Genomic DNA, 25299 nt, shown 5'->3' with positions numbered 1-25299 from the left:
TGAATGTGAACGAGAGCAAAGCTGGTTGTGTGTGAAGTTGGGAGCAGAGTGAGCACGTCAGTAAGCCCCGCAGGGAGCTGAGTGCCGCTGGGGTCACAGAGGAGCCCTTCATCCGTTGCCCTGACTGTGAAACCCACACTCTGCACCATGGTCTGGCCCCTGCCACGTCTGATCCCACCTCCTGCCACTCTCCCCCGCTGTGCTTCTGCTCAGGCCACACCACCGCCCCAGTCCTCAGGGAGGTCCCTGCTCGGGAGCCTGGTATTGTGAGGGGCCTAGTCTTCCCAGGATGTGTTCGGTCCGGCATTCATCGTCCCAGGAGAGCATCCTGTTTGTTCTTGTAAAATGAGCGGATCAAGGTCATGATGCATTTTGAATATCTGTTCCGAGTGGGATGCTGCCTAAACCCCTTACACACGCACCATCTCTCCTTTGTGTCTGAGCGGGGGTACTTAACGCACATCCACCTTCTCCTCCCACATCTGCCTCCGCACGCCCCACTGGAGGACCAGGATGAGGAGCCTGTTTACTGTCGCCTACAAACATGATAAGGGGCCTCAAAAGGTTTGTTGGCTTAAGTGTCAACAAATTCATTTATTTTAAAGTCTGAAATACAGTATTACCTACTTAGTTCCCGTGAGGTTAAAGATAATACGCCTGTATGGAAAACGTGAGTTTGAACATATCGTGTAGGTTTGGACCCTGCTAACGATTGTAATGAACCGGTTTTGTTTGGCAGTTTGCGTGTGAACTTGGACATGGGCAAAGCCGCATATGGATGGAAGATCATGAAGGACGAGAGCATCCCCGGCACGGTTGTGCGGACCAGCACCATCCCAGAGGAGCTGGGGCGCCTGGTGTACTTGCTCACGGACAAAACAGGTACCGCTCCTGGTTCATGTTTGCCTTTGCATGCTCGCCGGCGTCCAGGGCAGGGTGACGATGGTGTGCATGTGCCTGTGTGCGCTCACCGGCATCCAGTGCAGGGTGACCCTGGCGCGTCTGTGTGTGCATGCATGTGTGCGTGCGTGCATGTGTAGCGGCGTATTGAAGTCATTCAAATTTAGGATTTTTCAGACTCCGCTGAACACTGGCACACAACTAACCTTCACCTTTGAATAAACACAGTATCATTAGAATTAGCAAAATGTTAAATCCTTAGAGATTTAAATGACATGTTTATATATTTTTGATTCTCTGCTGCCATAGCGTTCTTTGTTTTATTAGTGCGGCTTCTGGAGAGGAAATACTGCTTGCCTGTTTATTACAGGATGATACTTGTGAGCTGTTGGAAGAATGTAACACGATGTGTGTGGGTTTGGTCTTTTGACAGTAATGTTCTCCTGAAGAGCCTTCCAAGTGACTATCCCACCCTCAGGTCCCTGCCCCAAATTTTATTTGCCCTTATTCCATCAAAGAATCCTTGTCAATCCTTAACATAATAAATAAAACATAAACTGAATCCAGTGAAAATCCTAGCAACAGGTGAAATCCCTTCCTGATTTCTTCATTCATAGTTTAAATTCCTGGTAACTCTTGGGGCGCCTGGTGGCTCAGTCCCTTGCCCATTGACTCTTGATCTCAGCTCCGGTCATGGTCTTAGGGTCGTGAGATCAAGCCCCGTGTTGGGCTCTGTGCTCAGTGGGGGAATCTGCTTGAGATTCTCCCTCCCTCCGCCTCTCTCCTCAGTCACATATGCTCTCTCTTTAAAATAAATAAGTCTTAAAAAATATCTCATAGTAATTCTTAGTGAACTAGAACTAAGGATACTTGTATAATATGATAAAATGTGTCTCAAGTAAAATTCAACATTATTTTTAATAAAATACTAGAAAAAGCTTAGTCTGGAAAGAGAGAAATCTAACCGCCCTATTAACATGTTTCATTCTGGCCGTTGCAGTAAGACAAGAACTAGAAATAAGCTCTCTGCCTGAAAGATGGAGCAAATATTTGTAGATGAAATAATGAACCAAGGGAATCAACTGCTAAGAGTACGAACCAATGAAGTGTCAGGTCACAGGTCAGAATAATAAAGTAGCTCCCTGCGTGTCAAGCGGACGGAAGAGGGAAGGCCCCACTCGTGGTAGCGCAAGCACGTGTGAAACACGTGGGCATACCGACGTGAGGGGAGTGAAGGGCGTGTGTGAGGATGATCAGACCTTACAGAGAAACGTGAAGGAAGACGTAAACCAGTGAAGGGACAGACTGCAGTCTCCAGCGCAAGGTCCCCAGCGCGAAGATACGGGATTGCGTAGAGCCTGCCTTCACGATGAAGTGATAGGTTTACTGCAGTTCCAGTCAAAATCCAGTTGCCTGTGGCACGTGGTTTTGTTTTGTTTTTTAATTTAGAGTGGGTTTTTTTGTTTTTATTTAAGTAATCTCTATCCCCAGCGTGGGGCTCGAACCCACAACCCTGAGATCAGGCGTCACACACTCCACTGACTGAGCCAGCCGGGCACCCCAGCGGCATTTGGTTGTGGTCAGGGTTGGTCATTATGGCACGTCGGGGGCTGTCCCGTCAGGTGATGCTCGTAAGTCCGAAGAACTCCAAAGTAACGAGGAGCTCAGACTCAAGAAGGTAGGCAGCGAAAATGCCATCAGATTTCTCCCTTCCCATCCTCACTGAGCCGACAGGAAAAGATCCAGAGAATAAAGTGTGGGAGACACGCAGGCGTGCCTCCGCAGAGGTTGAGTTATTTCTGGGAGACAGGTGGGACTATTTTGATGGAGAAGCTGGAGTGAAGCAAACCCAAACTCAAAAAGATTCCTGAAGTGACCCCACAGAAGAGCGTCCTGGGGAATCTGTGAGTTTACAGCACACAGGTCTGTGGGGGGCTGCCCACCGGCGGCAGGAAAAGCCCAGCTATGCTCAGCCCTGCACTCAGCAGCCTGGACCTTGTGCATAAATACAATCGGAAACCAGGAACAGCAGCATGCACTCGGAGTCCCGCACAAACAGGCACGCTGTGCCCCAAGTGCACAGATCTGTGCGTGTTCACAGAGAAGCCCAACGGAGCCCTGAGGCAAGGGTGCCGCATGACAGAAGGACTTAGTCACACCTGCAAATTCAGTGTCAGAATTAAACTACATTTCCACATACCAGCAACAGTGGGGGCACTTAATTCCAAAAAGGCCAATTAGAATAGCAGCAAAATGTATAAAGTAATTAGAAATAAATCCAAGCAGAACTTGTGTAAAGCCTGCATGGATATAAGTTTGAAGACCTGAGCAGGAGCTAAGCGAGAGGGTGGGCATCTCAGTGCCACACCCCGTGTGGAAAAGTCCGACCTGTCTGAGGCGCACACTGCCCCAGGACCTTGTCTGCACCATTGGTGGGAGCGTTACCTGGTGGCCACCGCTCTGTCCGAACGGACGAGCCCCGACAGCCTGCGCACCGCGGTGCCCCTCTGGCTCCTGCTCCCCAAGGAGACACGTGCGCATGCGCAGCAGGAGACAAGCCCAGGGATGTCCATGGCATCATCTTGGACAACAAAACCAGACTGAACATAACAAAAGCGGTTATCAGTACAATGCATAAATTGTGGAGTGTTTGCAGTTGAATGCTAACTAGCAATGACGGTGTCACGGTTTAATGTTGAACCCAGAAAGGTCTGGGGCCTTCCCCTCTCGGAATTCTGTGCTCCCCTCCTGCCCTGTGTGTGAGGTGCGCGGCGTGCTTATCCGGGGAGCAGGTGCGGGCTGGGCTGTCCTGTCTGCAGCCCACCTGCTCTCGTGGCCACTGAAATCTGCATGTAACACAGCTAAGTGTGGTGCCTGTGATTTCACGTCGGTTCGCAAACGAGAAGCATGTGTCAGCACACAGTATGCTTGAGAGTGACTGGTTCTCTCTCCTCTTCCCGTGTCTCTGGATGTGTGATATCAGCAAGGGAAGAAGGATTTTGTGACATCATTTCTTCTTAAAATGCTAACTTTTTAGTATGCATTTTAAATGGTGATGGGGTCATCATTCTCCTTTGTTTCATCATAGCTCCTCCATTTGTCTTTGAATTCTGAGTTCCATCCAGGATAAGGAAGAGTGGTTTTGCCCAGAGTCATAAAGTAAAACCCCATTTTCCTCATGTCTCACTCTGCTGCTTTCACAAAGCAAAAATAAATAATCTGGGCTTCTGAGATTTAAAAAGAATTACAGAACATTATATAAAATATGTGAGTGAGAGAATCTTACACATTTCATTTTCCAAAAGGCCTTTTTGTTCCAGAAGTCACTGAAGGGACCCTCTGTCACCACTTCCTAGTGTTGGAGCCACATGGAGTTTTAAACATTTTTAGTGTTTTTAAAAATTTTTGGTCTTGAGCTTTTTCAGACCCTTTCTCCGTAATCGGAAGGTGAACGCCACCCACGGCACATCAGGCGAGCCACACGCTGTGCCAGCCCTGTGCCTGTCCTCGCCCTGGGGCCATGGGGCCGCGGGCACTTGCCCTTCACGGGTCCTCCTCCCTGAGGGCACTCAGGAGGGAGTGTTGCCTTGGCTGCTTCTAAAGGCCACACGGACCAAATCGCAGGAGAAGGACATTGAGGACGAGTTGTGTAATTGTCACCACACTGCCAGCACATAGTAGGACTAGTCTAGAAACCAGCTTCTCACACAGATGGAGGCCGCCGGCACACGGGGGTTGGGCCCTCACCTCTGGGCAGCGTGCGGCCTCCGGGGACCCCCAAGCCTCCGAGCGGAGCCATGCGTTGTCTGCCGGGAGGGCTGCATGGCTCGAACTTGCGCTCACCTGCCCTGCCGGGGGGTCCGGCGCAGCTGCGTATCTGTTGTTACTGGGAAGCGTCGTCCGGCAGGGACTGAAGTAACTGTGCTCTGTGTTGTAGTAGTCTCGTCGTGTGACTGATTCAGGTCCTCTGCAGTTGGCCGGGGCCCAGTGGTCACTATGGTGGGCTCCACCATCGCAGAGGGTCTGACGGGGGTGGTGGTTTGGCAGAGGGTAGAGAACTTGGGGTGTAAGACCGTACGCAGACATCATCTGCTTAATCGAATGAGCTGCTGTGTGAGGAGCCTTTCGCTGCTGACCTGCCCATAAGGCGGTCCTCGGTGTGATCGTGATCGGGCTTGTGCCTCATCAATACGCTTTCTGACAAGAAGCGTCCATCACGCGGCCTCTCGTTTGCCCCAGCAGAACAGAGAACGAAGTGTCCCGCAATTGCATTACAGTTTCCTTCTTGTGGACAAGAAAGCGGTGTGGTGTAATTAGGTTTGATTGGGGTGCACGTTTCCGGTAAGATCTGAAATGAATGATGTTGCCATAGTGACGCGTGTGGCCAGCAGTGCGTGAAACATGAAGCAGTTCATTCGACAAGAGCGGACATCTGTTAGCTGCCAGGGTGCAGAGCATGTTGACACTGCCCAGAAATGGTGGACGTGCCGTGATAAATGAGCAGACGGCGCTGGCATGCTAGGGCAGGTCGTCTGCACCGAGTCCGCTGGGGAGCCCCCATCTCTACGCCGGCTGCTCCTGAGAGCGGTGCTGCGGAGGGCTCGGAAATCCTAAAACTTCGCTCCGGCTGCAGCCTGTTAGAGCGAGCCGCGAATTCCTTTGTTGGGAATCTTTATGCTCCTGTATGACAGAGCATTCCCAAACCACGCCCTGAGACAGGTCATTTAGGATGCGCACCGTGTCGATAGCACCCGTTACCTGGCTTGGCCGTGCGGTTTGCACCCGGCTCGTGTCAGCTCCCAAGGCCGCATCCTCTGCAGCGGGAAGCGCCGTGTCCACAGTGGCAGGGGCAGCGGACCATGGCGTGCGTGCCTCGCCGGGGAGACCTGGAGCTGGGGGTTATGTCCCGTAAGCCAGGGGCCCTGTAAGCTGGGGCCAGGCACAGGCTCTCTGGCCTGCAGATGACAGCTGGGGCCTCTGGCGCCAACACACCTGCAGGGTCTGGCACTGTGCATGACCGGAGCGCGCACTTGTGTGTGTGCTGGGCTGTTCACCCCAGGTGAGGCACTTGATGCAGGCAGTGGTTGAACAGAGGCCTATTGTACTGGGAACCGCGGTCTTCTGAGAAAGCCTCATTTACAGCAAATACAGATTAACAAAGAATATGGCCACAGTCTGCAGGGTATTAGAAGTTGTGTTTCCATCCCTCATTGCTTCGTGGTAAAGTCTGAGTAGCTTTGTGTTGATCTCACGTGATCATTGCTCACGGCCTGGATCCTGCGCTGGAAGTCCATGGGGTTGGGTGGGTGGCCTGTCCCCAGTGTGCCGCGGGCAGACTTTCCTTTGTTTCTGTGTGGTTGCCACGCCCTGGCTGTCCCACGCACGAGCTGCGGTGTGGCCGTGCCACCCGCCAAACACTGGGTCAGAACACTTTGCAGCTGCGTCTCCAGCAACGTGTCCTCTGCCTGCCTGTGAATCGTCTCCGTCGCTGCCCTGAGACGTGTGCCTGCAGGACTTTGTCCTTAGAAATTGAGTTCCCCTCTACCTGCTTTGCTGCTCGTCCTCCAGAGCCCTCTGCCTTATTAAGGAGCTACAGCATTTTCCTTCTTCAGGAATCACAAAACACGCCTTTTGTCCAAAGACATTTTCCGTCCCTGGCGCTCTCCTAACGGCCAGGTCGCGGGGAAGCCTTCTGGTGGCGTCTGCCCATCCCTATCATGAAGCTTCAGACTTGGGACATACTAACAGTTGAATTAAGATGACAAAAATTGTATGACCTATCAATTGATTGAAATCATGAAAATTGTTTAAGATTTGAAAAGCGGTTTTGCATTACTGACTCTTTTAGTAACTGGCTTAACCTTAGACGCCCCTGCTGTACAAGAGGGTGTAGAAAGTCTCAAACTCGCCCTGACTTTCCTGCTCAGCGTTTTACAGGGTCTGCTGTGAAATAGAAACATCATTGAAAGTTAAAAAGATCCTTCCAGGATTCACCTTAGTATGTTAGAAGATACGCGCCCCTACATAAAGGAGCGTCTGCATCCATAACCCAGTCTCTCACCCAGCGAGATGCAGATGCATTCATCCAAATGGCAAAATAACTGAGCCAAAAATTTCATCGTTTATTTGATGAAATGATAGTCATTTGTTTGAATATGTCTGTTATAACCTCCATAAAACGTGATTTATCAGCAACTAGGACGAGGGTACCAGATGCAGCGTTTGACTCGGACGGCAGGCCACTGGGGCAGGTCGCGCCAGCGTTGGGCACAACCACCGTGTGCTGTCAGTGCGGTCCGAGCTCCCTCACAAGGCCACCTGGTGCACAGCAGCAACCCCCTTGCTTCCCTGCCCTCGCTCAGCCCTCGGTGACCCCTGGTCGACCGTATGCCTCAGCCGGTCTGCCTGTGCTGGACTTCTCCCAGGAGTGGAAGCTCACACCGTGTGGCCTTCTGTGTCTGGCTTCATTTGCTCAGCAGACACTTTCCAGGTTCACCCGCACTGTCGCGTGTCTCAGTACCTGACTGCTTTCTATTGCAGGCGATACTCCGTCGTGTGGATAGACCACATTTCATTTCCATCTCAGTTGAGGGACATTAGTGTAGGTTTTCCTGTTTCTGTTTGGAAGAATGCTGCTATGAGCAAGGTTCTAGCCAGGGCGGGTAGGCAAGAAGAGAAAGGCATCCATGCTATAAAGGGGAGTGAAGCTAGTTGTGTGTGACATGGTCTTCAAACAGAAAATCATAAGGAGGGGTGCCTGGGTGACTCAGTCGTTAAATGTCTGCCTTTGGCTCAGGTCATGGTCCCGGGGTCCTGGGATCAAGCCCCTGCTCCCCAGGAAGCCTGCTTCTCCCTCTCCCACTCCCCCTGCTTGTGTTACCTCTCTCACTGTGTCTCTCTCTGTCAAATAAATAAAATCTTTAAAAAAAGAAAATCATAAGGAATCCCCTAAAATCTGTTAGAAGCAATAAATGAATTTAGTAAGGTTTGAGATACAAGATGAATATACAAAAATGAATTGTATTTCTATACGCTAGCAACGAACTATCCAAAAATAGAATTAAGAACACAATTCTGTTTATGATGGCATCAAAAAAATGAAATCAGTATTTTATAGTGTTAAGATGGCAATAGGATTCCCCAAATTGATTTACAGATTCTACACGATTCCTCTCAACATCCCAGCTGCCTTCTTTGGAGAAATTGACAAGCTGATCCTAGAATTCCTGTGGAAATGCAGGGAGGGTGGGCGCCCAGAGTGGTGTAAACAATCTTGGGACAAGAGCAAATGGAAGGACTCCACAGTTCCTCATCCCAGAGCCTGCCACCAGGCTGCAGGGATCAAGACAGGATGGTGCTGGTGTGAGGACAGACCTTGAGATCGAGGGGGTGGCATCCACAGTCCGGACATCAGTCCCTAGCTGGACACTCAGACGACTTCCAATAAGGCTGCCAGGACGGTGTGCCGGGAGGAACTAAAGCCTGACGCTGCCGGTCGACTGGATTCCAGCACGGGTGCCGCCATCCTCACTGGGGAGGACCAGCCCCTTCAACTGACAGGCAGGGAGAGCAGGACGTCCACATACAGAAGAATGAAGGGGGACCCCTACCTCACACCACACACAAAAACTAGCTCCAGATGGATCACAGACCTACATTTAAGACCTAAAATGATCATTTTTTTAAACTGCTGAGTTTTCAGAAACTACTCTAAACTTGTCTTTTGTTTCATTCTCTTTGGCTCCATGAAGCACCAGAATAAAGAACTTCTAGGTATCTATCTTAATAGAAAGCTTTATAGGGCACCTGGGTGGCTCAGTTGGTTAAGCGACTGCCTTCAGCTCAGGTCATGATCCTGGAGTCCCGGGATCGAGTCCCACATCGGGCTCCCTGCTCAGCGGGGAGTCTGCTTCTCCCTCTGACCTTCCTTCCTCTCGTGCTCTCTCTCTACCATTCGCTCTCAATAAATAAATAAATAAATAAATAATCTTTATAAAAAAATAAAATAAAAATCTTTATAAACATAACCCAAAAAATAAAAAATAAATGTAAACAAAGCCCAAAAGAAGAAAGAAATAGTTTAAATCTGGATATGTTATCTTTTAATTATTTTAAACTAAATTTTTAAATGCAACAGTGTATTTACTATTTTAGTATGTGCTTGTATGTGTCTATGGGAACTCTGTGGCCTCCCATAATTTCAAGGGGTCTTTGTGCATTACTCTAGAGAGTTCTCCAAACGGCAGCAGGAAGCAAACGTAACTGCGTAGTTGGAGTTTTCATCTCAGAACTTAAAATGCTATCACCAGGCTGACTGAGGACAGTGAGCTAAAGCAGTGTATTAAGGTAGCAGTCACTCGGGGCACCTGGGTGGCTCAGTTGGTTAAGCGACTGCCTTCGGCTCAGGTCATGATCCTGGAGTCCTGGGATCGAGTCCCGCATCGGGCTCCCTGCTCAGCGAGGAGCCTGCTTCTCCCTCTAACCCTCCCCCCTCTCATGTACTCTCTCTCTCTCATTCTTGCTCTCTCAAATAAATAAATCTTTAAAAATAAATAAATAAAAAATAAAATAAAATAGCAGTCACTCTACAGCTCCAGATTTGCTGTCTAGAAACAGTCTGTGATCGGAGCAGTAATCATGATGTGCCTTTGGTTTTGGAAAATACTTGCTGTCCACATGGAGTATTGCATTTGGGAATGCCAGAATGCTCGTCTTCAGTAGTCTCGGGAGCAAGATGCTCTGAGTAAACCATCTACCATGTGACTCAGAGAGATGCCACCCTCAAGCTGTGGTGGGTTAATGGGCATAGGACCTGATCGTTGGCACAGGAAGAGGCGGGCGGATGTGCCTCTGACAGAGGGGCTCTGCCTCTGCACAGAGTGTCTGCAGAGCCCAGAGGCCCATCAGCACCCAAGTCCAGACCGTAGGGAACACACTGGAGCAAGTTCATTTACAAGGAAGAACGAGAGAGCAGAGAAGACTGTGGCCTTGGGCTCAGGAGGCTTCACCTGGACCCACACTCAAGCAAACAGTGTAGAAACACAACGGGAACCAGGCCTGGCCTTGGTATTTGATGCTGAGGAGCTCCTGCTGTTTGTTGCTGTGATAACATGGGGGTTACATTTATTGTAGCAGCCCCTTCTGTTGTTAATAGCTGACACGCTCAGGCAGGAAGTGGCAGGTCCCAGGAGCGTGGCCCTGAGGTGGTCCTTGCTGATGTGAGGCCTCCATTCGCCACTTTACATGATGCCATTCTGTCCGCTTTGGGGTACGTTGGACATTTCCCTTAAGAAACGCAGACGGGTTGGGACAGAAAACACATTGCCGGAAGTCAGTTCCTGGCACTTCTTGTTCTCACATTTGTAGTTGAAATTTCTTGCATGTTCTGCTTTATCCCCGCAGTCGGTACACCTGTGTACACGCATGTGCACATGCACACGTACGCACACACAGCACTGTGAGAGCGATGCTCCAGCACGCGCCCCGAGGGTGTCCCGGGTGCGTTTGCACACAGTCGGGCGTCTGGCCATAAGACATTCTAAGTCAGCGTTGTTCTCCTGAGGTCAGCTCCCATACTAGAGCAGCATACGTGTGCCGGCGCCTGGTTATCCTCGGGACCGCCCAGCGGGACCAGCTCCTCGTCAGCCCCTCCAGGGAAGCCGCATGAGCATGGAAGTCTGTAGACCCTCCTCTCCACAAACTCGCCCAGGTTCCCCTTGCTTCTCTCCGGCCCACCGAGGCAGAGGCGCAGAGGGGCTCACACCTGAGGGCAGGATGAGGTACCTGTCTGAAGAACCGTCAGCCGCACCTCCCACACACAACCCCGTCGTGTCTCAGGTGCGCTTCCCGCCGCAGCGCGGCTTCCTGCTCGCACTCCGAGGCTGCCTCGTGGCGTTGACCGCCAGCCGTTAATAACTCCGTGCGTGGCTCCAAAAACCAGTTCAGGGGGACACGTGGTTTTTCTCTAAACATATTGTCATCTGCTTTTAAAAATATTCGCGTATTCCTAAATCCGTGTTAAGTACCACAAGTAACAATAGTCTGCAAAGTCAGGAAATTAAAAAAAGAAAAAAAAACAGTTTTTCCAACAGATCCAGTTTTCAGGACAGGAGGGTATTATGTAACAAAGCGTCTTCTGCTTTTTTGTTCAGTGCTTTCCAGCCTTGGGCTCTAGCTAGAAAACTTTTTCATCTGGTTGAGAAACAGTAATGTAATTGTTTCCGTTTCTGTCCTTTGGTGTCAGCATCCTGTATCTTTCTGCCAAACCTCCCCTTCCTCTTTATTTATTCATTTATAATTAAAATCAGTTAGCATATAACATTAGTTTCAGAAGTACAGGTCAGTGATCTGTCAGTCTCATATTACACCCAGTGCACGTTACATCACGTGCCCTCCTTACTGCCCATCACCCAGTTACCCCATCCCCCACTTACCCATCTCCCCTCCAGCAACCCTCAACTTGTTTCCTAGAGGTAAGAGGTTTGTCTTATGGTTTGTCTCCCTCTCTGGTTTCATCTTGTTTGATTTTTTCCCTCTCTTCCCCTATGATTCTCTGCCTTGTTTCTTAAGTTCCTTGTTTCAGTGAGATCATATGATAACTGTCTTTCTCTGATTGACTTATTTCGCTCAGTATAATGCCCTCTAGTTCCAACCACATTGATGTAAATGTTCAGTATTCATCCTTTCTGATGGCTGAGTCATATTCCATTGTATATATGGACCACGTCTTCTTTATCCATTCGTCTGTCGATGGACATTTGGGCTCTGTCTACAGTTTGGCTATTGTGGACATTGCTGCTATAAACATTGAGGGTCAGGTGCCCCTTCTTTTCACTACATCTGTATCTTTGGGGTAAATACCCCAAAGTATTTGGGGTATTTAGTAATTGGGTAAATACCCAATTGCTGGGTTGTAAGGTAGCTCTATTTTCAACATCTTGAACCTCCATACTGTTTTCCAGAGTGACTGCCCCAGCTTTGCATTCTCACCAACAGTGTAGGAGGGTTCCCCTTTCTCCACATCCTTGCCAACATTTGGGACGTTAAAATATGTGATATTACACTTAGCTTAATGAAGGACGAGATGTAGCTAAATCAGGTGCTTAGGCATATTTTGCCTTGATAAAACTAAACTGTCATTCAATCATTATACTTAGTACTATATTTAATTCCATGAACCTTAGAATTACTTCCTAATCTTGCCGTTGGGAAGCAGAGGTTGATGACCTGACAGAGTCAGCACGTGCATGAAGAGCAGAGGCATCCCCAGTGTCAGGTGCCCGAGCTTACAGACGCCAGAGGCCATGCGTGCTGCCGTGCTCCACGTATCAATGTCTCCTCCGGCGTGAGGAGGAGGTCTCCTGCAGTACTGCTTTAGGAGAATCTTTGGTGCTGGAGAGGCCAGTGTGACCCCGGGTCCTGGAGAAGACGCAGGAGAACGCAGTCCGACCTGTGCCCTCTGCGCACGTCCTGTTCATTCCTGTGTCTTCGGTGAAGTGTCGTAGCAGGTTTCTTCCAGTGGCTGGTTGTCTGCTGCGTGCGGTACTGATGCAGCCAAGGGGTCTGGGTTTCTTTGTCATACTTTTTACTTCGATGCACTTTTGTATTCCTTACGTCGTGCGGACTGTGAACTCGTGGTAAGCGTGTGTTCGCCCCCGCCTTTGTTCACATGCTGTCTGGGTTTGTGAGTTGGGCGTGCCCACACCCTCTCCCAGACAGGCTGGCTGTGACTTGGGACGGCTCGCTCACGCTGGGTCATGGGGACGTGCTTGTTGGACAGCAGTATCATGTCACCGCCTTGGCAATGGAGGCAATCGTGTGTTTCAATTCCTTTTTCCATGATGAGTGGAGAGTGTGGGAGGAGGACACGCTGATACCAAGCGTGAAATAAACATAGTTCTCATACACACGGTACAGTTGAGGTGATCATGGAAGTGCGTTTGAAAGGGAGCGAGGTCAAGCAGCCATCACTGAGCTTTGTCTCTTCGGTGTCTTGGCCCTGATCCAGTTGACAGCATACTCAATGGTGAAGGGAAAGAATCAACGTGAGGGGGACCGATTGCTGGAAGCGTGGTGTCTTAACACCGAGGCACAGGAGTGTGGGGTTTACGTTCCTCTTAATTCTCTGAAGCTGATCCTTCCTTTTCCCACACTCCAGATATTGCGTGGAACCACCATTGCCTTGTGTAGAGACCAGCTCTCTCCCCGGGCACTCTGGTCCAGGTGATAAGGGGCTGTGACTTGGGTATCAGGATTTAAAATCTCCCAGGTGGTGAGTGGGCAGCAGTGCTCAGGGTCTGCTGGGATGCACACAGTCAGACACAGAGCCACTGCCCAGCCTGAACGCAGCATCCCCACCCTGTTGATCTGAGGCCGTGGAGCAGGAGACCTAATCTCATGGGCACCTTGGAGGTCCTACCCACTCTGCTGCCTTGATGTAAAATACATGCAATCTTCAAAGAAAAACTATTCATTTAAAACCAAAATGTTTTATTATAACAGTGTGTAGTCTCAAGACTTCTTAAGAACGTGAGCATTTGCAAGGTATATATGGATAGGGGCACCTGGGTGGCTCAGTTGGTTAAGCGACTGCCTTCGGCTCGGGTCATGATCGTGGAGTCCCGGGATCGAGTCCCGCATCGGGCTCCCTGCTCGGCGAGGGGACTGCTTCTCCCTCTGACCCTCCCCACTCTCCTGTACTCTCTCTCTCTCTCATTCTCACTCTCTCAAAATAAATAAGTAAATCTTTTTTAAAAAAAAGGCATATATGGATAGTAGAATTTACATAAGGAGACCAGTATAAATGTAAATTTATCACTAGGTAAGTAAATGTGTAACTGTCAAATCTTAACATAATTTAGGGCGAGTGCCTCTGAACAGTTCTGTGATTCTGAGCTGATGCCAGTCGACGGCCTTGCTGAGCACCCGATGTGGGCGGAAGGCATCCTGGTCAGTATAACGTGTGGGTCACTGGCATGGCCCTATATGTAAATTCAAACTGTACTCTCCGAAATCTCATCTTTAAGAATCTACCCCACATAAATAATGGTTTTGTAGCTGCATTTTTTGGTGATAACAAAAAATTTTAAACCATCTGAGTATCCGTGTTTGGGAGGAAGATCCAGCAGAACCTTGTGTACCATACTGGGTTTATGGTATACCCCCTAAAAATAACGTGGAATACCCCTGTGTGTAGTCATGTGAAAAAATAGTTTATAAATGCATACTTGTCTCTACCAGTGGAAAAGTTGGAAGAGGTTATATACCTAAACTAGGTGATCCCAGGGTGTGAGAAGGTACAACAAGTATTTACAACTTTTAATATAAATGAAGGCCTCCAATTCCAGAACGATGGAGTGGATGTTCTTCTCCCTGTCTGTCCTGCTGAGCACACCGTGCACCTGACGTGCTACGTGCAGCGCACACAAGAAGACTGTGAGCGGGGAGGGAGGAAGGCAGGCTCGCCCCATCAGGAGGACCAGCAGTCAGTTCCCTGGTGTTCCGCTTCATGCCCAGACTGGGGCCTGGAGAAGCCAGCGATGCAGAAATGCCAGTGGCACAGACAGGCCGAGAAGAGCTGCTCTCTGTGACCGAAGGAGCAGCCTGGCAAGACAGGAACACTCACGCTTCCATTCCAGCCGTTGGAGAAAGCACAGCACACGTGGCCCTGTGATGATGTGACGGACGGAGGAGTCACCACGGCGGTGGCCATCCCATGGCCACATGTAAGTGTGTCCAGTCAGCGCATGGTGCAGCAGCAGCTTGCACAGTGTTCCCTGTCCATTTGTGCTCAGCAAAGGCCCCACCCTCTGTCTCCGAAGACCAAGTGGGGACCCTAGACTTCCAACCTCTCCTGGCTGTCCAGATGACCCAGCTCCCAGGCCAGCATGGAGTCCAAGAAGGCTAAGGGTCGGACTTTCATGTCTGCTGGGCGGGCAGCCTGGACGGCCATTGTCACAAACAGAATCAGCGCGGTGAAGAACTGATGGGTTGTGCCAGACTAGGGGTGGGCGAGGGCATGGATGTGGCCACGGATGCAGGCGAGGACCATGTTGGTGCAGATGGGACGCCTCTGCATCTTGATGGCCATGCTGGCCGTGCAGATCCACACATGACGGTGACGTGAAGCTGATATGCTGCGCGGTGCCGGGCACTGGTCTGATCCTGCGCCACTCAACACAGGGACGGCCAGTGGGGTGCCAGGCGGGGGATGCGGGCAGCCCCCTGTGCCGCTGTGGAATCCAGAATTGCTGCAGGAGAAGTCAGAAGAGAGGCCAGCAGCCCTTACTCAGGAGGCTGGCGGACACGAGAAAGGCCTGTGGTAGGCATGCCACCCAGGGGGAGGAATCACACATTTCCTTGTGAGGTAGCAGTTTTTTCTTTAAACTAGAGTTGTTTCTTATGAAATGCATATGTTTCTTATTTTTTCCTATCATTTCATTGAGATTCCTGGTAGTTGCTATTTTCTAAACTGGAGAGCTCTAATTCTGTAATCGTCTAGCATTTCAGGGGCCTGGCAGGTCCCAGCAGCCGTGAAGTGCACTGCCCAGCTGACATTTCATGTAGACGGTGGACATTGCTGGTTGTGTTTGAGGGAGGGAGGAGAATGAAGGGTCCTTATTCTAGGAAGGCGGCACCAGTCAGGAGGTCAGAAGCCATTCCCGAGTCTCGCAAGTCGGGATGAGCGGTGAGGGCCCCAGAGTACATGTAGCCGCGGCAGAGCCCCCGCACCACACCTGTGCGGCTGGTGTGAGGAGGTCTGAGGGTTGGCAGAAAGGACGGAGGATGATGAGGGCGGCGTGTGGGGCAGCTCCGTCACCCGCCTCCGCCTGCGTGCCTGTGGACCCCCTCGCCAGCCTCAGCCGGTGTTTCACGGTGAGGGGGTGGGCGGCAGGGGGGCGGCAGTGCCCGCAGTCAGGCGCTCAGGGGGCGCTCCGGCAGGGGCGGGTGCTGCTGGTCAGGAGGCGTGCGGGCCAGGTGGCGGAAGGGGAGGCCAAGGCTGTGCGTCCACAGGGTAGAACAACCATCCTAGAGGAAGAGTGGGTGGAGCTGGGCACCATGAGATCTGGGAATGGTGACACCTTAGACCCTAGAATGTCTGCAAAGCCAGAGAATCCTAACAGTGTGGCCCCAGCACGACACACACACAGACCAGGGGAACAGAAAAAAACCGCACCCGTAAATGGGCAACTAAGGCAGGACGAGGAGGGCAAGAGCGGACAGTGTCCTCGCACGTGGTGCCACAAGAGCTGGACAGCAGCGTGCAGAAGAAGGAAACCGGCCCTTTGTCCCGCACCACACAAGATGAACCCAGGACTGAAGACCAGAAACCATAGAGGTTCCAGAGGAGAACACAGGCAGTAATCTCTTTGACATCGGCCTTATCAACATTTATTTGGAACTGTCTCTCCAGGGAAGGGCAACAAAAGCTGAAAGAAACAGACAGGATTCCATCAAATGGGATTTCATCAGACTACAAAGCCTCTTCAGAGCCAAGGAAACCCATCAACAAAATGAAAAAGGAACCTATTGAATGGGAGCAGATATTTTCAAGTCATCCATCCTGTAAGGGGTTAATATCCAAAAACATATGAAGAACTTAGACAACTTAGTATCAAACAATTAAAACGCCCCAGTTTAAAAATAGGCAGAGGATCTGAAAGGACATTTTTTCAAAGAATACCTGTAGACACATGAAAAGATGCACAACATCACTAATCGTGGGAGAAATACAAATTAAAACTACGATGATACATCTCCTTCACACAGGTCACAGTGGCTAAAATCAACAGGTGTTGGCAAGGATGCAGAGAAAGGGGAACCGCCGTGCACGGCTGGTGGGAACGCAAGCGGGCGCAGCCCCTCTGGAAAACGGTGTGGAGGTTCCTCAAGACATTAAAAGGAATCACCATGTGATCCAGCAATTGCACTTCTGGGTGTTTATCCAAACAAAATGAACACTAATTCACAAAGATACACACCACCCCTATGTTTGCAGCAGCATTATTTACAATATCTGAGATCTGGAAACATCCCAAGCATCCATCCGTAGATGAATGGATACGGGAGAGGTGGTAGAGACCTATGTTACTCAGCCATAAAAATGAAATCTTGCCATTTTTGACAAAAAGGATGGACCTAGAGGGTATGGTGCTCAGTGAAATGAGTCCGAGAAAGCCAAAGTTGCAGAATCTAAATAACCAAACACAAGAGAAACAGACTCAAAGACATGGAGACAAATGGGTGGTTGCCAGAGGGGAGGGGGCGGAGGAGGGGGGAGAGCCGCAAACCTCCGGTTATCAAATGAGTCCCGGGGATGTACAGTACCGCATGGGGAGTGTGGCTGGTGATACTGTACTAGGGCTGTGCGGTGACCGATGGCGACCGCACTCAGACGGGGAGCATTTTGTATAAAAATAGCGAACCGCTGCCGTGTACACCTGAAACAGATAGTGTATGTCAGCCTTCAGTTTTCACAAAAAAGAAACACGGAAGTGATCCACCCAGTTCCAGCAACAGCACTGTGAGACGGTGGGTCTTCGCACTGGGTGAACTGGGCGCATCCCCGTTCCATCCCCGCGGATCCCGCGGTGTGAGCCAGTGAGCAGGGCAGAGCACCCTTCGCTTAGGGTCTTTTGCCACTTGCGTTCAGTGGTTTACAAACCTAAAGAAATAGTAGTTTATTCTTGGTAGGAACTGTGCAGGCGTAGTATTCTTATTTTTGCCATACGTGTAAAATTCTTAGTAATAAAAAGGTTGAAAAGTATTATTTATTGTCATCGTATTTATAAACTGCCTCATACCACAGCCCACCGTAGATTCGAAGCCTCACATTCAGTGTATGTCAGAGGAAAAAGTGTCTACAGGAAATTCTTTAATTATGTCGATCTGATGAGTAACATATTTTTTTTTAAATAATAAATTTTCAGGGAACTGCTCATTTGGGCACACGTAACAGAGGTGAGCTTGGTGCTTATTCTAATAGGAATTAATGTACAATTTCATTAGCTTTTGATGATAGGTAACTATTGTCTTCATCTCAAATCTGTGATGTAAATAATTTCTAGAACTTCCTTATTTCATTTGGAAGCTGAATTGTTTTTAATTACATTCTTTAAACTATTTTAATTAATTCTGCTTTACTTAATGAGGATGACATAACCAGGAAACCCTTTTAAACTGTACTTCTCACATAATTTTGATTTCAGGAAACTTAGGTGCCATTTAATTGAGGTACTAAACGGGCTAAATAGAATTTTGAAAAAGCAAAATTTCTAAAACTGATCAGCATCCCTGAGAAGAGCTGCTCTTTGAAATTTATGAGACCCTAATGTATGTATTCTATCCATTCTTGTAAGAAGGTTATTCAAAACAGTCTCTGAAACAGTGTTATGAAATACGGATTTTCCTTCATGTTAACGTAGCCTTCCTGTCCTGTAGTGGGAGTTCTGAGCTATTTTGTTTTGAACACCAATGTGTATGGAGTCATGGATAGATGTGAAAACACTTTTTATTATATCTTCCACATCACATGTGCCAAAGAAAACAGAAGTTAGTTAATATTTTATGGGTGCCTTGTAACCGTGTGGAAAGCCCAGCTTCTAACTGACTGGGGATAGGATTGTTCATATCCACATTGATAATTACATCAGTCAGTGGGTGACCCTTCTGTGAGCTGTGAGGTAAGTGCAGAAAAGCCCGGGGGCCTACATGACCGCACTTTTCGTTACCGTACCTGACGCCCCTGCTCACAGGTGTTCACACTTCCCCAGGTTGCTTTACTTCTAGAAAACCCAGTAAGCAAAAATCATATGTGCGTATTGTGTGTGCATTTTTATATTAAGTGATACACATACACAATGTTTAGGGTTTTCAGAGTCATGAAGATGTGTAACATTGTGAATTTATGTGTCACTTTTAATGAAAATTCACCGTTTTTGAAATAATGTTAACGTCTCGCTGCCTTTCATGATGTTACTTCACTGCATTTGGCAGACCCAAGACATCTCATAAAATTGACCTGTGCGTGCTCCTCTCTTAACTGACTTCCTTACACACCAGGGGTGAAGCACTTCCTCATGCTCAAGCACACATGAGTGCCTGGCCTACATGGACTGGCTGTCCCCAGGAGTGAGCCCTGGCCATCTGGAGGGACGTGAGCACCTCCAGGCAGCTCACCGGGCAGAAGCCCAGCTAAAGAGAACGTGCCTCCCTGCTCACTGACCTTTCTGTTGCTCCACATGATGCAAGTGGTGCTAAGGGTTAAATGCATCTGTTTCTGTTCAATGAAAAATACTTAATTTTTCAAAATTGGGTGTTTTTTTTAAAAAACTGGTAGGCACGCTAATTTGGGACTAGTTGATGTCTTTCTCAGGCAGTGTTCTAGAGTATAATTACAAAGGTAGTGACTCTGTTTTCCAGTTTCACGCCTGTCTCTTTCAGAACAGGCAGAAGTTATATTTGTACCAAACAATGCATCTGAACTGAAAGACAGAGGCCACACTTTCTTCAGGTAGTTAGAGCCCTTCACGTTATCGCGCTCTTCCGGAGGGATCTGGGAGGGACACTTGTCCTCAGTGGGGAAGGACATTCCTAGCTGCTGGAATTACAGAGCAGAGCATTCTCAATGCCGAGGGGCGCCCAGCTATGAGAGCTCGGCCCGGGGAGGTCCACGTACGGGATGGGGAGTCCTGGTCCCGTTGATGAGCTTTCCTCTGTGACCTGGTCTTTGTTGCAGGAACCCTCACCCAGAACGAGATGGTGTTTAAGAGGCTGCACCTGGGGACTGTGTCTTATGGAGCAGACACGATGGAGGAGATCCAGAGCCACCTCAGGAATCCATACTCACAGGTAAGCTCATTGGCATCCGCACGGGAGCTGCCTGCAAAAGTGCCTGGCTCTGTCGAACCAGCCTGAACCCACTGTATCCGCTGATCTGGAAATCGGCGAACATCTTTGAATGTCCTAAAACACTCAGTTTTAATTTATAAATCAAGAAGCAGGTTTTGAACCAATTTTATTTTATTTTTTTATTCTTTGTAAAGATTTTATTTATTTATTTGTTTGTTTGTTTGTTTGTTTGATAGAGATAGAGGGAGAGCACAAGCAGGGGGAGGGAGAAGCAGGCTCCCCGCTGAGGAAGGAGCCCGATGTAGGGCTCGCTCCCAGGACCCTGGGATCATGACCTGAGCCGAAGGCAGCCACTTAACCGACTGAGCCACTGAACAATTTTGAATGAGCATTTCTATATTGTAAAATAATAGAAAGGATATAATGACCTTAAACCATTTATTCATATTAAATAATTTTCTTAGTGAAATATTCCAAAAGATTACTCAGGATAGGTAGTATCTTTAAGACTATTAAGTAGAATACTGCATCACAGGTGTTTCTTACCAGTTCCTCTGGGTTTCTTCATAATTAGTAAGACTTTCTCATATTTTTTTGCCTTTTCCATAAACAGAAGTAGTCACACGGTATCGTGAGCCCTATGTCCCTGTCATTCGGCCTCAGCAGCTGTCCATGCACCGCAGACCTGGTTCCCTCCGTAGCCCTGCTCCTCCTTCACCATATCACTGTGAAGTGAAACTCAAATGTCATGTTATTTCATCTGCAAATACCTCGTCTGTGTCTGGATTAGATAAGGACTCCTTGGGTGGAGGCAGGGGGCGTATATCCTAAGTCTTGGCCTTTCCCTGGAGCTTCAGGAGCTCTCTGAAGTTGCAGGAACAGGAAATACACAGCCTAGTAGCCACAGTGTTTGCCAGAGACTTGGTAGGCCGTGCGCTCTGCAAGTGCGTCTGTGGCCCGGGAAGGTCCTGACACGCCAGATCCTGACATGGGGCCCACAGGGCCACGTGTTCCCACAGATGACAGGGTGTGGGGCAGGCAGACACAGGCCACTCTGCAAAGGTCAGTTTAGGCCGCAGAGGTCCCCTAGCCTGTTCTCAGGTAGCGTTCGTGTTGCACTCATTTGAATTCACTGATTCTGAGTAACCAAACCTTGCAAGCCCAGGGTGTCTAAGATGCTGCACACACAAGGCTGTGGTTTGAACCCAGAGCCAGCCATCACTTCCCTAGGCTGCTTTTCTGCCTCTCTGCTGGCCTCTTGTGAGGTTCGGGCACCCCCGTTGTAACAGGCCAGCATATATCAGGTGCAAACGTGCCATCACCCGCCCCCCAGGGAAGCGGGGCCTCGCATGTACACAGACCACTGCCGCCTCGAGGCTCCCACGGGCCGTCTGGCAGCGGCGCCCCCAGAGGCTGTAGGCCCTGTGTATTGATGGTCATACTTCTGACTTGACTTCCACAGACGGGGCTGAGCCACACACGCCCTGAGCAGTTTCTGCTCTGACCGAATTCAGCTGTACTGTCTGCCTTACATTCAGTTTGTGAAAACCTTCTCTTTCTTCTGTAATGTTTACCAGAACGGCGTATACTTTACTTTTCAAGACGCTGTCAAAAGAAAAGTATCTAATGCATATGTGTTTATTGGATGTAATGATCACTTACACAAGCACACATATACTGAAAACCAAGCCCTTTCTTCAGTTGGATGTCACTCAGTGCAATACAGAGCATTTTGTAACCTAGAACATTTATTAACAGAAGGAAAATCTAAAAAGGAGAAGGAATAGGTCTTCCCTTCTCCTGGTAATCTAGGTCTAGGTCGAAACAGTACCAGGTAAAATCTGTTTTTAAAAAATAAATTTACATTATGCATGAATATGATTTTAATAGCTCCAAATAAGCTGTTTTCTAGAAAATTTAGAAACAGAAAGGATGAGTCAGTGTATAAAAATAGCAGATATTTAATACTTATTTCCACGGAGGAGGTCTTTTAAAAATCTTTTTTCGAAGCTGTCTGTTGGTTGGCTGGTTAGATAGTACTCTTTTGTAAAATTGATTTTATTCCTGAGATTCTGTCTTTTTATTAAGATGATAATAGTCTACCAGGTCCACTGCAATGTAACATGAATCTTTCATAATCTGATTATATTTCCCCTCCGGAAGCATTTGGTGATGGAGGGCATAATCTTTAATGGCATTTGTGTGAAATGAAATTCTACAGCCATCGATAAACAGAGTCCTAAGGGGAGTCAGCCGTGTTGCGTGCCGCTCTCCCTTTGCCGTGCAAGCAGCAGGCGGGTGGGAGGCGAGCGCAGGGGAGAGGCAGTGCCAGCTGCTGAGCTGCACGAGCAAACCCTTCATTAGACAGCACTGTGACTTCACGGGCAGAGTAGTCACGGCTCGGTGGCTCTGCATGCCCCGTCCAAAAGCGAGAGCCTGGCTTTCTCGGGAGGGCCGTCACAAGTGGCCATGAAGGTAACCGAGGAGCCTCTGTGGTCCTGCTCCACCTCCCCCCGGGAGCGGGGGGGAATGGCCACTCTACTGGCCGAGGCGAGCGCCCTCGAATGCAGCCTGGTGCGGGGGGAGCCAAATGGAGGGAGCGGGGAGTCACGTCCGGAGCGCAAGAGTCTGAAATAGGAGGTGAGGATCAGTTTTCGTCAGATGCCGGGGTTACTGTCATGCACAAAACTAGCTCTTAATACAGAGGCTGTGACAGGCTGGATTCCTTTATTGTATTAAAGGAAGATTCGTAAGTATTTTTTCCTGCTTTTAGCTTTAGTCCACTTCAGGTACAGCACTTTTTAACGAAACATGAAAGCAGTTAGGAGTATATGGCTCTGGTTTGCTCTTTAACTCACCCCATCTTTACAAGGAGAACAAACATGACTTATTACGGACTTAGCAAGCCAATGCTATGGATCAAGTGAATGTAGAAAAGGAAAACCCTCCGACTCTAAGTACTGCAACAGTTTGGTAGCCGTGCCGACCAGGAGACGCGAGTGCTTACAGCGCTAGCACGGACACGTCACGTGAGCGAGCCCGTTCCCTAAGAGCTGCTTGTCTCATCCCTCACTGATGCACTCATAAAAATCACACGTGCTGGTAACTCCAGTATCAACTACGTTGTCTCTTTAATTTTGTGACGTTCGTATTTTATCAGATGCAGTCTCAAGCTAGCGGGAATGCTACCAGTTCAACACCACCAAGAAAGGCCCAGTCCTCAGCTCCCAAAGTGAGAAAAAGTGTTAGCAGTCGAGTCCACGAAGCTGTGAAGGCCATTGCGCTGTGCCACAACGTGACCCCCGTGTATGAGCCTCGAGCCGGCGTGATCGCGGAGGCCGAGTACGCAGAGGCGGACCAGGACTTCAGCGACGGGAACCGCACCTACCAGGCCGCCAGCCCTGACGAGGTCAGTCGGGGCCTCTTAGAGGATGTCAGATACAAACCTGCATCAGAGGCACAAGAATTCGTTCTTCCAGGGGCATGAATGCAAGGGGAGCTTTATTATCGTGTCTAATGGTGCCTTAGCTCCAGGCCTGAAGGCCACATGGCTCTCTCGGATTCGTGCATTTGGTCCTGGTGTGTCCACTTACCCCAGAAAGCCTAAGAGTTGAGTTACTGGAAAACACATGAGAAAAATCAGAGTTTTACTGATTTGTAAACTGATTTGTGACCGAGTCAGATCTTAATAAAGCTGCTGGCGCCTGGACTGTTCCTCCCTCATCATCCCATCTTCTTACTTCCACATGAATTGTCAGGCTTACGTGTTAAATTTCCAGGTTTGTTCGTTTGTTTTGCCAGAATTTAGCTATAGCATATCTATTTCAAAAGAGAATTGGGCTATAAATCATTTCAAAAATCTACAGAAGACAGAAACAGTAAAATCTTCAATGTGGCAAATTAGTCATTTCTGACCTTACATCATTTTTTTACTTTTTTTTTTTTAAAGATTTTATTTATTTGTTTTTGTCAGAGAGAGACAGAGCACAAGCAGGGGGAGCAGCAGAGAGGAGAAGCAGACTCCCTGCTGAGCGGAGAGCTCGATCCCAGGACCCTGGGATCATGATCTGAGCCAAAGTCAGACACTTAACCGACTGAGCCACCCAGACGCCCCCATTTTTTTTATTTTTAGATTGATAAAAGTCATTGTTAAATTAATTTGCCCAATTCCTGTTCAGCCAGTATATTTTAAATAACGTTTTCTTATGCCCTCCCTTTTAGTCAAGGTTCTTGAGATGATTCTGTAATCAAACCAACCATGGAAGCAATATAAGCAAACAACCTTCTTTTTTTTTTTTAAATACTGTATGAAATTGGATCATGTAGTAACTCCCAAAAAGTACCATCAATCACAGTTTAAAAAAGAAAAATCTGATCTAATGTTTTTTTTTTTTTAAAGATTTTATTTATTTATTTGAGAGAATGAGAGAGAGAGAGAGCATATGAGAGGAGGGAGGGTCAGAGGGAGAAGCAGACTCCCTGCTGAGCAGGGAGCCCGATGCGGGACTCGATCCCGGGACTCCAGGATCATGACCTGAGCCGAAGGCAGTCACTTAACCAACTGAGCCACCCAGGCGCCCCTGATCTAATGTTTTAAAGAGAGGAGCCCAGTGATTCTCGTAAACGAGTATTTCAGAAGAGCGAGGTCCTTCTGTAATGACATCACAGCAAGGAACTTGCGCGCCGCTTTCCCCTGAGATATCTGTGTTGGGGAGGCTGAAGGGCTGGGGCCTTAGGCTGCCGCTGGGAACCACAGCATGAAACCAAGAGCGCCAAGGTGCTGGGGTGTAACGTGTACTGCAGAGTCTGCAGCGCTGACAAGAGCGTCCCTGTTGTGCTGAATAAAATTAATTAAGAGGTCAGAAGATAAATCTGTGAGTTTCCCGTGTTAGGAAAGGCGTTCTGTGAGTCATAGCTAGAGCCGGCTTGGGACCTGGGCCAGAGAGGACTGTGTAGTTGTGTGTTGTGGGTGCCGGCTTGCAGGGGCTCGTGTCCTGCTTCCCTGCAGCTGGGAGCAGCCAGTCCTGCCTGTTTATTCCTCGAAAGCTGCTTGCGACCATCCTGATGGGTTTCGTTCCCAGAGGCGCCCTCAGTCCATGTCTGCCGTCTCCTGGGAGCCACAGGGGACACACCGGCACCCTTCATCCTGTCTGCGTGGCACGGGGACTGACAATTTTGTTTTCTTCAGTCTTTTTTGTGTATCTGCCTTTTTCTGTACCTGTGCTTGGTTCCAGAAGTGCTGATTGCTGGGCCTGGTGTGAAGCCAGTGCTTCTCCATTCTGGGAACGCACTAAGTGGCCCCCATAGCTTAGAACCACTGAGTCTCGTGAGTCTTCCTGGGCGCTCCCTATGGTGTGCGGGAAGCACCTCGGCGGAGCAGGTGGGGAGTGCCGGTGTGCGTGGTCCCTCCACAGTGCCCCCCACAGGCCGCACGGTGGAGACAGACACTTGGGACCCCTTTACCTTGTTCTGACTTCATAATGACGAAGAACAGTAGCAAGAAACCCGAAGTGCACCAGCAGACGCTTGGTGTTTTACTAAGCTTTATGC

The 25299-nt window shown here is 49.0% G+C and overlaps 1 protein-coding gene across 1 annotated transcript; it reads left to right on the top strand.

The window, feature by feature from the left end:
* Positions 1-751: 751 nt before the first annotated feature.
* LOC148161660 (putative phospholipid-transporting ATPase IIB) lies at positions 752-23375 on the top strand. The gene is made up of 3 exons (XM_088020668.1): positions 752-882; positions 19637-19749; positions 22910-23375. The coding sequence occupies exons 1-3, from the start codon at positions 759-761 to the stop codon at positions 23234-23236; spliced, it is 564 nt and encodes a 187-aa protein (XP_087876794.1). The 5' UTR covers positions 752-758; the 3' UTR covers positions 23237-23375.
* The last annotated feature ends 1924 nt before the right edge of the window (positions 23376-25299 follow it).

The sequence above is a fragment of the Eumetopias jubatus genome, unplaced genomic scaffold (assembly GCF_037043125.1).
Source record: "Eumetopias jubatus isolate StellerSeaLion01/CBP00866 unplaced genomic scaffold, mEumJub1_p1.0 scaffold_99, whole genome shotgun sequence".
In the NCBI taxonomy this organism is placed as follows: Eukaryota; Metazoa; Chordata; class Mammalia; order Carnivora; family Otariidae; genus Eumetopias; species Eumetopias jubatus.
This window is presented reverse-complemented; position numbering and strand designations above follow the sequence as displayed.